This window comes from Tupaia chinensis, unplaced genomic scaffold (assembly GCF_000334495.1).
Source record: "Tupaia chinensis unplaced genomic scaffold, TupChi_1.0 Scaffold000323_1, whole genome shotgun sequence".
Taxonomy (NCBI): Eukaryota; Metazoa; Chordata; class Mammalia; order Scandentia; family Tupaiidae; genus Tupaia; species Tupaia belangeri.
In genome coordinates, this window is record NW_006159817.1 from 1,301,963 (window position 1) to 1,317,662 (window position 15,700).

The following is a 15,700-nucleotide window of genomic DNA, read 5'->3' on the forward strand; positions in this document are numbered from 1 at the left end:
TTTTTTTTTTTTGCCATAGGGCGCGTGCACTCATCGAAGAGAGACAGACAGAGATGGTGAGAGGGAAAGGGATAAATCACCCCCTACCCCAGAGAGGATGGCCATTCCGCAATCCCTTCTCCTCTATTCTCCTTTGGGGTCTTGGGCATGCACGTCTACACACCCAGTGTGATTTTCAAGCCACCAGGTCTGGGACTCGAACCATGGTCAACCATGTGGGAGTCCAAGTGACGTAACCACTGTGCCACCTGCTGGCCCCAATCCTAAAAGGATATTTATGGTGCACTGTTGGGAACAAACACAAGCTGCTCTTAAACACTTGTCTATTGCATGAACCATTTCTGCTGTCAGAACTGCTGTATAGGCCCAGCCGCAGGAGGTACTGCTATTCAGCCCCACAATGTTGGAGGCCCAGGTTCAAGACCCAGCTCACCCTAAAAAGTCAGGCAAAGTGGCATGTACCTGTAGTCCAGCTACTTGGTAGGCTGAAGCAGGAGGATCAGGCAGTAGGAAGGCCTGCAGGTGGTGTAGTGCTTAAGGTGCAGGACTGCCATATGGCCGACCATGGTTCGAGTCCCAGATCTGACAGCTTAAAACTCATACCAGGCAGTGTGTATGCATGCCCAAAATCCCAAGAGGAGAATGGAAGAAGAGAGATTGTCATGGCCATCCCACTTTCTCACTTTCTCTCTCTCTGTCTCTGTCTCTCTGGCGAGCCCACATGCCCTAAAGCAAAAATCTTTGGGAGCTAGATAATAAAAAGGAAACAGGGAGACAATATCCTGGAAGGAGAAGGAGAAATTGCTGCCCATGTCTGTATGTGTGTATCCATACACCACATGGAAGGTGGGTAGGGAGGGTATCGGCCAAGATTTGCACTCAGTACTGTGTCCTCACCTATGGGCTGGTCAGAACCATCTTCCCTCTGGGTAGATGGAAAAGGCTGTGGTGCATGAGGCCACCCCACACAGCAGCTCGGGTTATGCTAGTCTGTGCTGGGTGAGCCAGACCGCAAGCGGCCAACTGCATGGTTCGAGTCCCGGCCCATCAGTTTGAAAAACATACTGGGTGCATGTGCATGCATGCCCCATTCTACGGTGCGTTCTCCCTCTTTTTTCATTGAGTACGTGCTCCTTTTGGTAAATGAAGGGGAAAAAAAGTTACAGACATTCTTCAATCTTTTGAAAAGCCAAGCAGAACAGTTGAAAGGCGCAGACAGGGGGCGCTCCTGTTCCTACCATCAGACTGTGCTAGTCACAGTTCGCTGGGGTTGCCTTTCCGCCTGTCTGCCCACCCTTTCATCCGGCTGACTTTTCATGCATTTCACAGTAAGTAATGGACCTCGGCGTGTGCATAAGGGTTCGTTATGAAAAATATACAGGGGCCAGCAGGTGGAGTGCTGACTAAGGTGCTGGAATCCCACGTGGTTGACCGCAGTTTGAATCACAGATGTGGCAGCTTGCTTTTTCACTCATCTCCCCCAACCCCCATCAAATTTAATAATAATAATAAAATTATTCTTTACAAAAGAAAAAAAAAATATATATATACACATACACATAGGGCCAGCAGGTGGTGTTGTGGTCGGGGTGCTGGACTCCCACATGACCAATTGCACTTTGGGTCCTGGACCCGCAGATTGAAAATCATACTGGGCATGTGTGCCCAAAATCCCGGGAGAGTGGAGAAGGGATTGCAGTGTGGCCATCTCTCCTCGGGGTGATTTCTCACTTTTCCTCTCTCTGTCTCTTTCTCTCTCTCTCTCTGGCAAGGGCACATGCCCTGTGGCAAAAACCTTAAACAATTACAACAAAAATACAGAACTGTAATCATGTCAGACTCGGGCAGCGGAGAAACAGCCAGGCAGGTGGGACTGGTTGCAGTGGGGAGAGATTCCTCTTCCTGTGGCTTGACCTGGGTAACTTCTGGGTGGGCTGTCATCCTGGCGGTGGCCGCCGTGACAGCTAGTGACCAGCCTGTCTCCCTTGTCCTCCCCAGCTGGAGCCGGACGGACTGCTGGTGTGGGTGCTGGCCGGCGCGCTGGGGCTCAGCCTCACCTTCTCCCTGGTCTCGGTGCCGCTGCAGTGCTTCCAGCTCGGCAAGGGTTACGGCTTCTGCCTGCTCCTCTTCTACCTCAACTTCCTGGTCATCGCCCTGCTCACCGAGTTCGGAGTGATCCATCTGAAGAGCGTGTGACCAACGCTGAACTGCCGAGCCCACCCGGTGGCGTGGAGATGACACCCTACGCGGGGCCGCTGTGAGGGGAGCACCTTCAGCAGAGCCCACACGGGCGTGAGCAGGCTGCAGGCTCCTGTGGACGGCTCTTGCTGCTGCTTTGTGCGGGGGGACAGCAAAGTCCCTCTATGGCCAACGCCAACAGCCTCAGTGCTAGGCCCTTGGAGACTGGGCTTTGCTGTGGGTGAGGAGTCCGGGACAAAAGCCTCTCTCCAGATCCTCTCTGGGAGGTTGGAGGCTGGACAACAAAGGGGACTGGGTGCCCACGGGGCTGTGCCAGAAGAGCCCTGGAGCGTTTGGGGCCGCGGGCACCTGCAGAGTCGCAGCTCCCGCCTGTTCCTCCTCACTGGGCTTCAGGCCTTCCTGCACCTTCTCAGGGCCCAGAGGCCGCCCAGCCCTGGCTCAGCACCAGGATGACTTGGACAGGAGGGCCCAGGGTGGGTCCTCGCACTGCGCCATCTGGCGGAATAGGACGTGAGCCGTAGCTAAGCGTGACCTTCCTAGCTGCCACGTTAATAAAGCCGAAGACACAGGAGGAAGTAATGGCAATGCGTTTTATCGAGCCGTTGGTTCCGGAATACCCTCTTGGCTGGCAGTGCCATATAGGACAGCAGGGTGTTAAGACTCCCCATCGACAGCTTTGCCCATAGTTGCCCACGCTCCTCTGTGCTCAGAGCCTTGGTTTTCCCAGCAGCAAACCAGGAGGCAGCTGCTGCCCCATGCCTACCTCAGAGGGAGCGCTATGGGGGGCGCCCAGGTACCTTCTCGCCTTTTAAAAAATATACATTAACTTTTTTAGAGGTTTTTGCCATAGGGTATGTGTGCTCACTGGAAAGAGAGACAGAGACAGTGAGAGGGAAAGTGAGAAATCAACCCCAAGGGGGATGGCCATGCCACAATCCCTTCTCCTCCATTCTCTTCCTGGGATTTTGGGCATGCACGCACATGCACCCAGCATGATTTTCAAGTCACTGGATCTGGGACTACAAACTGCGGTCAGCCATGTGGAAGTCCAGCACCTTAACCACTACGCCACCTGCTGGCCTGTCTTACTGCCTTTTAGATAAGCAGCTCTTCAGTTTGCCTGGCTGCCTTATGCCAGTGGTAAAGAAAAGGGATCAAGGATGAGCAGTTAGCGTAATGGCTATGTCACTGAACTCTCAAGTAGCCGACTGCAGCTCGAGTCCCGGACCTGGTGGCTTAAACTCACACCACGTGCGTGTGCGTGCGTGCCCAAGATCCCGAGAGGAGAATGGAGGAGAAGGGATTGTGGCATGGCCATCCCCCCTGTGATTTCTCGCTTTCTATCTCTCTGTCTCTCTCTGTCTTTCTGGTGAGCACATGTGCCCTATAGCAAAAACTTCTGCAAAAAAGAAAGAAAAGGGATTAGCTGGGGTTTTTTTCCCCCAAATTCAAAAGTGATGAAATATTTTAAGTATGCAGAAAATAACCTACACCCAACTCTTTTTTTTTTTTTTTTGAGAGATTTTCGCTATAGGGCGTGTGCGCTCGCCAGACAGACAGAGACATAGAGACAGAAAGCGAGAAATCACCCCCCAGGGGGGTGGTCACGCCGCAATCCCTTCTCCTCCATTCTCCTCTCGGGATCATGGGCATGCACGCACACGCGCCCAGCGTGAGTTTTAAGCCACCGGATCCGGTACGCGAACCGTGGTCGACTACGTGGGAATCCAGCGACATAGCCATTACACTACCTGCTGGTTCCCAGCCCAACTCTTCTTGATCCTCCTTACCTGGTCAGGGGATGAGCACTTTCTCCAGAGTTCTTGGTCCATTTGTGTGAAGTTCACAGAAATACCCGAGACTGGGTAATTTATAAAGAAAACAACGGTGGGCCAGCCTGTGGCCTGGTGGTTAAGGCAGCTGGATCCCACCTGGCTAGCTGCACAGTTCTAGTCCTGGACCCAGAGGGTGTGTGTGCATGCTCCAAATCTGGAACGGGGCGATATGGAGAAGGGATTCCAGGAAGACAACCCCTCATAGCGGGTCCTTTCTCTCTCCCTCTCTGGCAAGCACATCTACCCTCTGGTGAGTTAAAATAATAAAAGAAGGTGCGAGCAGATGGTGTCATGGTTATGTTACTGGGCTCCCACGTACTTGACCACGGTTCGAGTCCCAGACCTGGCAGCTTAAACCTCACGCCAGGTGTGTGTGCGTGCCCAAAATCCTAAGAGGAGAATGGAGGAGAAGGGATTGTAGCGTGACCATCCCCTCTGAGGGGTGATGTCTCAGTTTCTGTCTCTCTGTCTCTCCCGTGGGCACACATGCCCTATAGCAAATCTCTCTCAGAAATAAATAAATAAATAGATTTGAAAAGCTCATGTTCCTGGCAGCTGGCAAGTGCGAAGGCATCACAGAATGGCAGAGCAGGGCATGGTCTGCATCCGCGTGGCTTCTCTTACTCTGACTTCATTCCCTCTGCTTACAGACCCGCCAGAGCAACTGCAGGGCCCTGCCCTGATGACCCTCTGACACCCAAAGGCGCCACTGCGGGATGCCACGAAGGAATTAAATTTTCACTCAACATGTTTTCTTTCTTTCTTCCTTTCTTTCTTTTAAGTCTTTTGCTGACAAGAAAGTAAGAAATCACTCCCTGGGGGGTGGGAGGTGGCCACACTACCACAATCCCTTCTCCATTCTCCTCTTGGGATTCTGGGCATGCACGCACAGGTGCCCAGCATGATTTTCAATCTGCCAGGGCCGGGACTCGAACGATTGTGTTGGGAGTTCTGAGCCTTAACCACTATGCCACCTGCTGGCTCCTCACTCAACATTTTCAAGTCCCCAAAAAACACATGAATGTCTAGGGACATCTAATCACCATCCACTATGGCCAAATTCCATGAACCTTTGGGGGAACGAACCATCATCCAAACCGTAAGTAACACGGGGCTTTGTGGCAAGGCCGAGGCAGGTCAGGAATGGCCACAGGGGCCCTCTCCATCCCCCACACCACCAGAAGTCACCAGGCAGCAGCCACGTTTACAAAGCAGAGGCTTTTATTAATAGGCCAGAAATCCGGAGACAGTGGGTTTCCAGGTAATAAATCAACAATGTACAAAACCTGACAGCGTTGCTCCCGCGATCCGTACAAAATGATTGTCCGCGTGGCATGGAGTAAGGCTGGGCTGGGGAGGGGAAGCGAGGAGGGACCAGACAGTGTTACCCCAAAGCGCCTTCGGCGGGGAAGAGGTGGGCACTGCCATGGCCGCCAGAGCCAGGCAGCGACCTGGAGCCATCGGTGTGTCACCAGGTGCGCTCAGCTGTGACATGGGGCATCGGCTAGGTGATGTCCAGGGCCCTCAGAGCTTGGCCCTGGACAATACCTGTGCCCTGTTCAGTGGGCAGGTGTGAATGAGGGTGACCCTGTGAGGACAGCTACCCTTAGCCTCGGCACTGACCAGAGTCTGACCGGCCAGCACTTCGGTCATTTTGCTTTCCTCGGATCCTGGCTTAGGCCAGGACTGGGATGAAGGACCAGTTAACCCTCTCTGAACAGGGCTGAGATCCCGCCTGTCCTGGGCCAGCCTGACACTCCCCAGGTACAAAGGCTGGTCCACGCACACGCATGTACCCCCTCGGCTCCCGGGGGGTGGATGAGGCCAGATGCTCCTATAGAAGCTGCCCTGCCCTACTCCCAATGCCCATCCAATACACAAAATAACAAGGCACCCAGTTGTGCAAATGAAGCTCCTTCTCTGGAGAGGAGAGGGGTTCTGGCTTGGGGCCGAGCTCCCTGGGTGGCCGATGGCCTCCAGAGGCCGTCCCCTGCCTCCCCTGGGAATCACAGTGGTTCTCGGGGAGTCACTGTTTTCCTAATGGGGTGTGCTTTAAAATGACTTCCCCGGATGGGGGCGGGGGGGACTGTGCCTGACCCTGGAGGTGGCTGGGGTGGACAGTTGGGAACCAGGTCCTATGCCCCAGGGTCCGGTTCTGCCCTCCTCCCGCCTCTGAGGTGGCTGCGGATGATCCAGGAGGCTCGCGGGTGGCAGCTGCGTCCTCTCCACACCCTTCACCCCTGCTCCTGCGAAGCCGCCTGCACTGTGCTTGGTTTTGCAGCCCAAGGGAGCTGAACGAGTGCAACCTCCAGCCGCCCCCTGCTTCTGCTGCCATCCTCCACGGCTGGCCACCCTGGCAGCCTACTCTGGATTCCAGAGCTCCTGTCCTGTTTTAAACCCACTCCCATAACGCGCCAGGGAAATGAGACTGCCTGAGCGTTCACGGAACCAGCTTCCGCACCAAGCACTCTTGTTACCGGAGACCTGGAAGTGAGCGAGTGCGGGGAGGGCAGCTGCCTTGGGTGAGCAGGAGTCGGGCACAGGGCTGCCTGTGGACGTGAAGCCTGGTCTATACTGCCCGCTCCCACTCCCGCTCCAACAGGGGCCCCATGCGTGTGCTGGGGCTGGAACACAATCCATAACTAATCCAAACGATGTCCTTTGCTGGAACAGGTAAGTTGAAAGGAAAAGGGATCTCGTCCAGAAAGCCCATTCTAGGGGCTGGCCTGGAGCCCACAGAGGCCACCGTGGAAGGATTTTGCAACAAGGATTGAACCAGGTAGGGGAAGAGGCTTACAGAGCCAGCAAACAAGGGGATCTGGCCACGGGGCAGAACCACACCCCGCAACCACTCCTCCTGTTCAGTCCATGTGTGCAGACCCCAGAGGGGGTGTCCTAACACATCATCAGACAGACAAATCCCGGCCCCGGGGTTTGGGGTTCCTTCTTTCCTAAGTGGTTTTGTCCCTAAAGCAGGACACAGACCCGTGATGTGGGCCACAGGGAAATTAGTGGGACCCCGCCAGGTGGGAGGCAGGGCTGGAAGCAGCAGGAAGTTGGGTTTGAATCTAACCTGCCCAGCGAAGGCTGGCCCACTGAAGGTTGGCCTGCAGGGCCCAGTGAGGTCTGCCCGAGTGGTCTTGTGAGGGCGGCTTCTGGAGCTTTCCATGGTTAGGAAGGGCTCAGTGGCAGCCTGACCCCTAACTCCTTCAAGCCAAACTGACTTCTGGAGGGGGTTACAGACTGCACCCCGCCTTGTCCAAGAGGGCTTCCGCGCGCTGGGGCTAGGTGATGGTCGGAGAGCGCTGGCGGCTACTGGGGGGCTGCTGGGTGGCGGGGCCCAGGCCGCGGCCGCTGAGCTGTCGCTGCTGCTCCTCCTGCTCCCGCGCGTGCTCCTCGTACCACTCCTAGGGCAGAGAGCGGGCAGGGGCTGAGGGCTGCGTCCTCCTGGCCACCCCTCATGCCCCGCCTGAGGGGTCACCCAACAGACAGCCCACAGCGAGTGTCTCTGCCTGCTGGGGTGGTAGGTGGGGAGTCCAGGACGGGGCAGACAGCTGCTGGCCCTGACCTGATCGGGGCTGAACCCCCGACATGCTAGGGATTCTGAACATGTTCCCGAATCAGAAAATGACAAAACCTTTCTCTTGGGATCAGCAGTTGGTGTAATGGCTATGTCACTGGACTCCTATGTAGTCACCCGCAATGCGAGTCCCGGCCCCGGTGGCTTAAACTCATGCCAGGTGCGTGTATGTGCGTGCCCAAGACCCCAAGAGGAGAATAGAGAAGAGATTGCGGCGTGGCCATCCCCCCTGGGGGGTGATTTCTCACTTTCTGTCTCTCTCTCTTTCTGGCGAGCGCACGCGCCCTATAGCAAAAACCTCTAAAAAAATATAATAAAACCTTCTCTTATTAATTACAGGTTGGTGCACCTCTTTGCAAAGTGTGCTTGGCACGTGTCATTTTTTTTTTTTTTTAAAGAGGGAAAAAGAGGGACTAACAGATGGTTTAATGGTTATTTGGCTGGACACCCACATGGTCGACTATGATTTGAGTCCCAGACCCTGTGACTTGAAAATAACGTGCACATGTGTGTGTGTCCAAGCTCCTAGAAGGAGAATGGAGAAGGGATTGTGGTGCGGCCATCCTGCCTGGGGGCTGTTTTCTTACTTTCCCTCTTACTGTCTCTTTTTTTTAATCTGATGAGCGCATGCACGCTAAGGTAAAAACCTCTTTTAAAAAAAAAGGGGGAACCAACAGTGGTTTGAGTCCTAGATCTGGTGGCTTAGAAATCACACCAGGTGCATGTATGTATGTGTGCCCAAAATCCCAAGGGGAGAATGGAGGAGAAATTGTGGTGTGGCCATTGCCCCGGGGGGTGATTTCTCGCTTTCTGTCTCTCTGTCTCTCTCTGGCGAGCGCACATGCCCTATAACAAAAACCTCTCCAAGAAAAAAATAGAAAGAAGTACACCCCAGGATTTCTACCATCGAAGACCCTCTGCCCAGACTTCACCCTCCTGCTCCCCAGATCTAGCCAGAGAATACAAGGGAACTACCCTATAACAAAAACCTCTCCAAGAAAAAAATAGAAAGAAGTACACCCCAGGATTTCTACCATCGAAGACCCTCTGCCCAGACTTCACCCTCCTGCTCCCCAGATCTAGCCAGAGAATACAAGGGAACTACGGAAATGTCAGATAAAGAGTTTAAAATATTCATAGTGACAAAGCTAACAGAGATGCAAGAGAAGAGAGACAGGGAACTCCAGAAGATGCAGGAGAAAAGAGACACTGAGTTCTAGGAGATGAGGAAGTTTTTACACAATCTGAAAGAGGAGATACACATCATAAAAGAGAATCAAATGGAATTGTTAGAGATGAAGACTGTAATATAGGAAATCAAAACTTCTGTTGAAAGTACCAAAAGCAGATTCAATCATGCAGAAGATCGAATCTCAGATGTAGAAGACAGAACCTCTGACCTAGAAAAATTCACCAAAAAGACTGAGAAAATAGCCCAAAAAATGAGAATAAATATGAGTAATACTAGATACTATTAAACACCCAAACATCTGGATCACAAGTATCCCAGAAGGTGAAGAGACTAACAAGGGCATTGATAATCTAGTTCATGAAATCCTGGAAGAAAACTTTCCAAACCTAGAGAGGCACTCAAATATCTAGACTCAAAAAATACAAAGGATCCCACATAGAATCAACTCAAGAAGATCTTCCAAGGCACATCATAGCCAGATTGACCAAAATCACACAAAGAGACAAGATACTAAAATTGGCAAGAGAGAAATGTCAAGTTACTTTCCAAGGATATCCCATAAGGCTAACATTGGTCTTCTCATTGGAAACAGATCTGCTAAATAATTTCTTCAATAATTATTAACCTCCCACAAGCAGAAAGTACCAAATCCAGTTGGGTTCACTGGTGAAATCTATCAAGTATTTAAGGAAGAAATGATACTAATTACTTATCATCTGTCCAAAAAAATAGAAACCGAGAGAATATAGAGGCCCAGAAGATGGTGTAATGGTTATGTTGTCAGACTTCCACAGTCAACTGTAGCTCAATCCCAAATTCAGTAGCTTGAAACTCACACTGGGTGCATATATGTGCATGCTGAAGATACTGAGAAGAGCGTGCAGAAGGGACTGCAGCATGGCCACCCTTTGGGGGATGATTTCTCACCTTTCTGTGTCTCTCTCTGTCTCTCTCTGTCTGTCTGGTGAGCACACGCGCCCTATAGCAAAAACCTCTCCAGAAAAAGAAAAAAGAAAAGAAAAAAAGAAGTGCTGAAGGGAGTGCTATACCAGGAATACTAAAGTTGGATACACAGAAGAAATAAGAGTACACAAAACAACCAAGAGAATGGCCGGCCTAGTGGTAGGGACAAGTGTGGAGTTGAATGTTAACTTCCAGAGTTTAAATGAAAAGATCAGACCACAAGAACACTGCAAATTCAATAGAGAGATTAAGTGAGTCTGAACTAGTGAAATAGAATTTTGTGACTTTAGACTAAAACAGTACCGATTTTCTTCGATGCTTTGATTTCCATATTTAAAGACTTTGGTCTTCTCTTGAACTGGTGATAGGTTCATTTACCTACTATTTGAACTGAATCTTAACCTTTTTTCTGGCTTTAAGCAATTTAGAGGTTTTTGCTATAAGACTCACGCGTTTGGCAGAAAGACAGAGAGAAACAGAGATAGAAAGCGAGAAATCACCCCCCAGGGTGAATGGCCACACCGCAATCCCTTCTTCTCCATTCTCCCAGATCTTGGGATCTTGGGCACGCACGCACACACACCTGGCATGAGTTTAAGCCACCGGGGCTGGGACTCGAACTGCAGTCGACTACATGGGAATCCAGCGACACAACCATTAGGCCAACTGCTGCTCCCAAAACTGTTTTTCTTGAAATTAAAAAATGCATTAAAAATACCTATTAATACCTATTTAATGACTATCTAGCCCCAACGAGATGCTACTTTATAGTATGTTCACTTTACTCACTGAGGTTTACGCCTGCATTCATAGCTGTGCTGCTATTGAAAGTTTTTAATTAAGATCTTTAGTGAATCAATAAAATGTGAAAAATAAAAAGGCATGGAAAACAACTGTATGTACCAGAGACAGTGGGGGAGGAGGGAGGGAATTGACAGAGGGTGAGAGGCAGGAAATCGGGGGTGGGGCAGAAACAAAATACATTAAAAAAAAGAAACAGAAAATTATTTGTTGATGATAACACGTATGGTAATATCCTTGACTGAGCCAATATACAGTATATTCTGGGTGGAAAAATCTCATTTTGCATACTGTATTGGTGTACAGTGAATGACTGTAAATATATAAATTTTTTTTTTTTTTGAGAGAGGTTTTTGCTATAGGGCACGTGCGCTCGCCAGACAGACAAAGAGACAGAGAGACAGAAAGCGAGAAATCACCCCCCAGGGGGGATGGCCACGCAGCAATCCCTTCTCCATTCTCCTCTTGTGATCTTAGGCACGCACGCACACGCACCCGGTGAGAGTTTTAAGCCACCGGGTCCAGACGCGAACTGTGGTCGACTACATGGGAGTCCAGCGACATAGCCATTATGCTAAACTGCTGGTCCCAATAAATAAATTTTTTTAAAGTACACTCTACTTTTTTTTTTTTTTAGAGGTTTTTGCCTTAGGATGTGTGTACTCTAGAGAGAGAGAGAGACAGAGACAGTGAGAGGGAAGGTAAGAAATCACCCCCCGGGGGGATGGCCATGCCGCAATCCCTTCTCCATTCTCCCCCTGGGGATCTTGGGCACGCACACACACGCACCTGGAGTGTTCAGGTCACTGGGTCTGGGTGTGTGCACTTGTGCTCTAGCCCCCAGGGGTCTGTGAGGCAGAGACTGAGCCCCTCACAGCGGGTATGCACTGAGTGACTTGCCCAAGGTCACCGGAAATCAAACCCGTTCAAGACATTAAAGCTCATTATTTCCATGTCTCTGTGATATCAAGATGACAGAGCCCCTACACCAGGGGACATCAAAAAGTTTATGGAAGGGGGCCTCCAGTTGGCATGGTGGTTAAGGTGCTGGGCTCCCACATGGCTGGCTACAGTTCAAGTCCTGGACCTGGTGGCTTGCCTGCTCACTTTTTCTCTCTCACCAAATTAAAAATAATAATAAATAAAATAAAATAAAGTTCAGGGAGAGACCAGACCGTGGTACAGTGGGAATGCAATGCTCTGCGAGGCCAACCTATGTGAGAAGGCCCCCAGTTCACGTCCCGGGACCTCTCTGAGGATGTTGAGGGTAGATCATGGCATTGGGACCCCACTGGGGTGCTATCTGTCTCTGTTTTTCTATCTTTCTCTCACTATCATTTAAAAAAGAATTATTTTACTTTATTAATTATTGTTATTTTTGAATTTGGAGAGACAGAGAGACAGAAAACAAGAAATCATTCCCCAGTGGGCATGGCCACACCGCAATTCCTCCTCCCATTCTCCACTCAGGATTTTGGGCACACATGCACATGCACCCAGTGTGAGTTTCAAGCCACCAGGTCTAGGATTTGAACCATGGCTGACCATGTGGGAATCTAGCGCCTTAACCACTACACCACCTGCTGGTGCTAAAGATCTGGTCTCCCTTAACCACCAGGCTGTGGGGCCAACACCCATGAACTCTTTTTTTTTTTTAGAGATTTTCACTGTAGGGCGCGTGCGCTCGCCAGACAGACAGAGAGAGACATAGAGACAGAAAGCGAGAAATCACCCCCCATGGGGGATGGTCACGCCGCAATCCCTTCTCCTCCATTCTCCTCTCGGGATCTTGGGCACGCACGCACACGTGCCCGGCGTGAGTTTTAAGCCACTGGGTCTGGGACACGAACCGCGGTCGACTACGTGGGAGTCCAGCGACATAGCCATTACGCTAACTGCTGGTTCCCAACACCCATGAACTTTTGGAAGACGCCTCACACATCTGCCTGAGGAGCACCAACCCTGCTCCCTGCTCCGTGTGTCTCTAGAGAGGAAGTGAAAGCCCTCGGGGAAAGGCAGCTTCCTGGGCGTGGACTCTAGTAACTGAAAACCTGCCAGTGGCCTCTCCCAACACCGGGATGCCAAGGTGGAAAGGAAAACGCAGAGCAGGGCTTGTCACCAGGGGCCTGTGCAGTGGTCCTGCCCAGAGGCCATGGCACCAGCCTGCATGGTGCCTTGCGAACTATTAGACTTGCCAATATGGAAAGATGGAGAGATCGTGCTGCCAAAAAAAAAAAAAAAAAAAAAAGCAACAACAACAACAACTCTGCCTTCTCTTGAATAAAGACAGAAAAAACAATCAACAAACCCAAGATACCTGGGCCTATCAGGGCCTCATTCCTAAGAGCGGCCCTGGGCAGGAACTGGGAAGAGGCCACCCTGTGCATGGACGTGTCCTTGCAGGCTCACATGCCCTGCCTACCCCGAGTGGGTGTGTGTGTTGCGAACACGGTCACGTTTGCAGCTCTGGCTCGGGAAGAGATGGAGCGGGAAGTCTGGAGACTACACTAGGGGCAGGGGTATACACTGCAGGGCCAGGCGGAGAGCCGGCCCCGTGGTTCCAGGTTCACACAGCCCCAACCCCAGGCCCAGGCACCACTAATGGTGTTCCCCAGGATGCCCGCGCGCCCTCGCCCAAGCCTGTACCCTCTCCTGCGGGCCCAGAGGGCAGCCCCTGTTTAGCAGGGCAGGATCTGGGCTCCTACCTGGATCTCCTCCTGGTACATCTTCAGGCTCAGGTCACTTTTGGTCCTAGATCTCCGTCCCAGAAACACCACGGAATTTTGCTGAAGAGCAGAGACGGGGCCGACAGGTGACAAAGCGGTTAAGGTGCTGGGTTCCCACATGCTGGCTGCAGTTCGAGTTCCAGGCCTGGTGCTTTGAAACACGTCTGGCACCTGTGCACAGGTGCCCCAAATCCCAAGAGGAGAATGGAGGAGAAGGGATTGCGCCGTGGCCATCCCCCTGGGGAATGATTCTCGCTTTCTGTGTCTGTCTCTCTGCAAGCGCATGCGCCCTCTAGCAAAAATCTCTCAAAAATAAAAAAAGGAAGAGTGGAAGCTGGGGGACCCCCAGGTGAGGGCTGTGGTGCCAGGCAGGACACTCCTGTTCCTCCAGGTTTTGCAACGGGGCCACCCAAATGGGTCACCAACGTTTGGGGGGGGACCACGCGACGCTAGCCCCCGCTCCCGGAGGGACGAGGCCTGGGTTCCTCACCTGGTACTTCTCCAGCTGGGCAAGAGTCTCGAGCAGCCGGGTGACATCTGAGGTGCCACCCCGTGCCTCCCGGTAGAGCTCCAGGACGGCCACCAGCTCTTGTTTGGAGATTTCCTTCTCCAAGGTGATGCCGCTGTCAACTGTGAAAAAAAGAGGAAAGAAAGGAGGGAGGGAAGGAGGGAGCCAGTGGCTCAGAGCCCTGCTGCGTGGTCATCATTAACCTTCCTCCCTGCCACCCCCATTCTCTCTCCAGCAAACCCTGGATCTACACGACCTGCCCTTCACCTCGGGCCACCTGCGACTCCCCTCCCGACCCCTGCCCATCCTGTGGCTCCAGGAGACGGGGTTTCGGGAGGGTGTCTAAGCAAAAAGAAACTGGCCAGGGACCAGAAGATGGCATGGCAGTTACGGCGTTGGACTCCTACATGGCCGACTGCGGTTCAAGTCCTGGACTTGGTGGCTTGAAACGTGCCAGGTGCATGTGTGTGCGCGCCCAAGGTCCTGAGGGGAATAGAGGAGAAGGGACTGCGGAGTGGCCATCACCATCTTCCCCTCTCTCTGTCTCTGTCTCTCTTTACGGTGAGTGCACGTGCCCTAAGGCAAAAACCTCTCCAAAAAAGAAAGAAAGTGGCCAGACAGCCTGGGATGACAGGTTCCAGAGTGAGTGGTGGCGGCTAGGCAGCTGGGTGGCGAGTTTGGAAAGAGGGGAGGAGCGGAGACTGCCGAGACCCGAGCTGCCGGGAGGAGCCAACGAGATGATTAACGCGCCAGTGCAGCCACGGGAGGAAGACCAGCCGCCTTGGCAGGTAACAGTATTTGCACATTTTTTTTTTTTTTTGAGAGGTTTTTGTTATAGGGCATGTGTGCTCACCAGACAGACAGACAGAAACAGAGAGACAGAAAGCAAGAAATCACCCCCCAGGGGGGATGGCCACGCCGCAATCCCTTCTCCTCCATTCTCCTCTCGGGATCTTGGGCACGCATGCACACGCACCCGGCGTGAGTTTAAGCCACCGGGTCTGGGACTCGAACCGCGGTCGACTACGTGGGAGTCCAGCGACATAGCCATTACGCCAACTGCTGGCCCCTAGTATTTGCGCCATTTAAATCGAGAAGAACCGTGGTAGGAGCACATTCTTTGGAAATGTGGAGAAAACGAAAAGAAGAAGCGGCTGAGTTAAAAGGCTCTGGGAACGGGGCGGCCCCAAAGGGCAGTGGTTACACTGTGTGCGTCGGGAGTTTACCCCGCGTGCACCTATACCCACAGTACCCATCTGTGGCCGAAATCCGGATGCGAAGGAGAAATGGAAAAGGAGGCTGCGGGTGGCAATACCCCCTGGGGCTGCTTTCTCTCCCTCTCTCTGAGTCTCTTTCTCTGGAGAGCACACATTCCTTCTTAAAGAATGTTTGGGGGGAGCAGCAGATGGCTTGATGATTATATCACTGGGCTCCCACATAGTCGACTGCGGTTCGAGTCCCGGACCCGGTGGCTTAAACTCACATGTGCTTGCGTGCCCAGGATCCCAAAAGGAGAATGGAGGAGAAGGGATTGCGGCGTGGCCATCTCCCCTGAGGGGTGATTTCTCGCTTTCCGTCTCTGTGTCTCTCTGTCTCTCCAGCGAGCTCACGTGCCCTATAGCGAAAACCTCTTAGAAAATAAAAAGTGTCTCTCAGAAAGGCAAGTAGGACAAAGGTTGCTTTCTCTATTGGATTTTTCTGGATAAGACATGGACCGCTTTTATTTTGAAATTAGACGGTGTGCGTTTTTCTGCCATAACAGAGTTGGAGATCAAAGCAAGTAAGAGATCTAGAGAGACAAGCCAGGGAGGTCAAATGAAAGGCCCGAAGCTGGACAACCTGATGACTGGACCACCAGCCAAAAAGCTAGACAGCCAGACAGCTGGACAACCAGTA

General features: G+C 52.1%; 2 protein-coding genes across 5 annotated transcripts in view; one reads left to right on the top strand and one right to left on the bottom strand.

Moving 5' to 3' along the window:
- Positions 1-2,778, top strand: part of SLC8B1 (solute carrier family 8 member B1) — a 50,530-nt gene extending 47,752 nt beyond the window's left edge. For all 4 annotated transcript variants that reach the window (XM_027773126.1, XM_027773125.1, XM_027773128.1 and 1 more), the window contains one exon: positions 1,999-2,778. In XM_027773126.1, the coding sequence (XP_027628927.1) occupies positions 1,999-2,196 (198 nt within the window). In that variant the 3' untranslated portion in view covers positions 2,197-2,778. The remainder of the gene's footprint in view (positions 1-1,998) is intronic.
- Positions 2,779-7,301: 4,523 nt separating this feature from the next.
- Positions 7,302-15,700, bottom strand: part of TPCN1 (two pore segment channel 1) — a gene marked incomplete in the record, with an annotated part of 99,292 nt that continues 90,893 nt past the window's right edge. Inside the window, 3 exon segments of the mRNA XM_027773129.1 lie at positions 7,302-7,441; positions 13,276-13,356; positions 13,787-13,926. Of these exon segments, the coding sequence (XP_027628930.1) occupies positions 7,319-7,441; positions 13,276-13,356; positions 13,787-13,926 (344 nt within the window).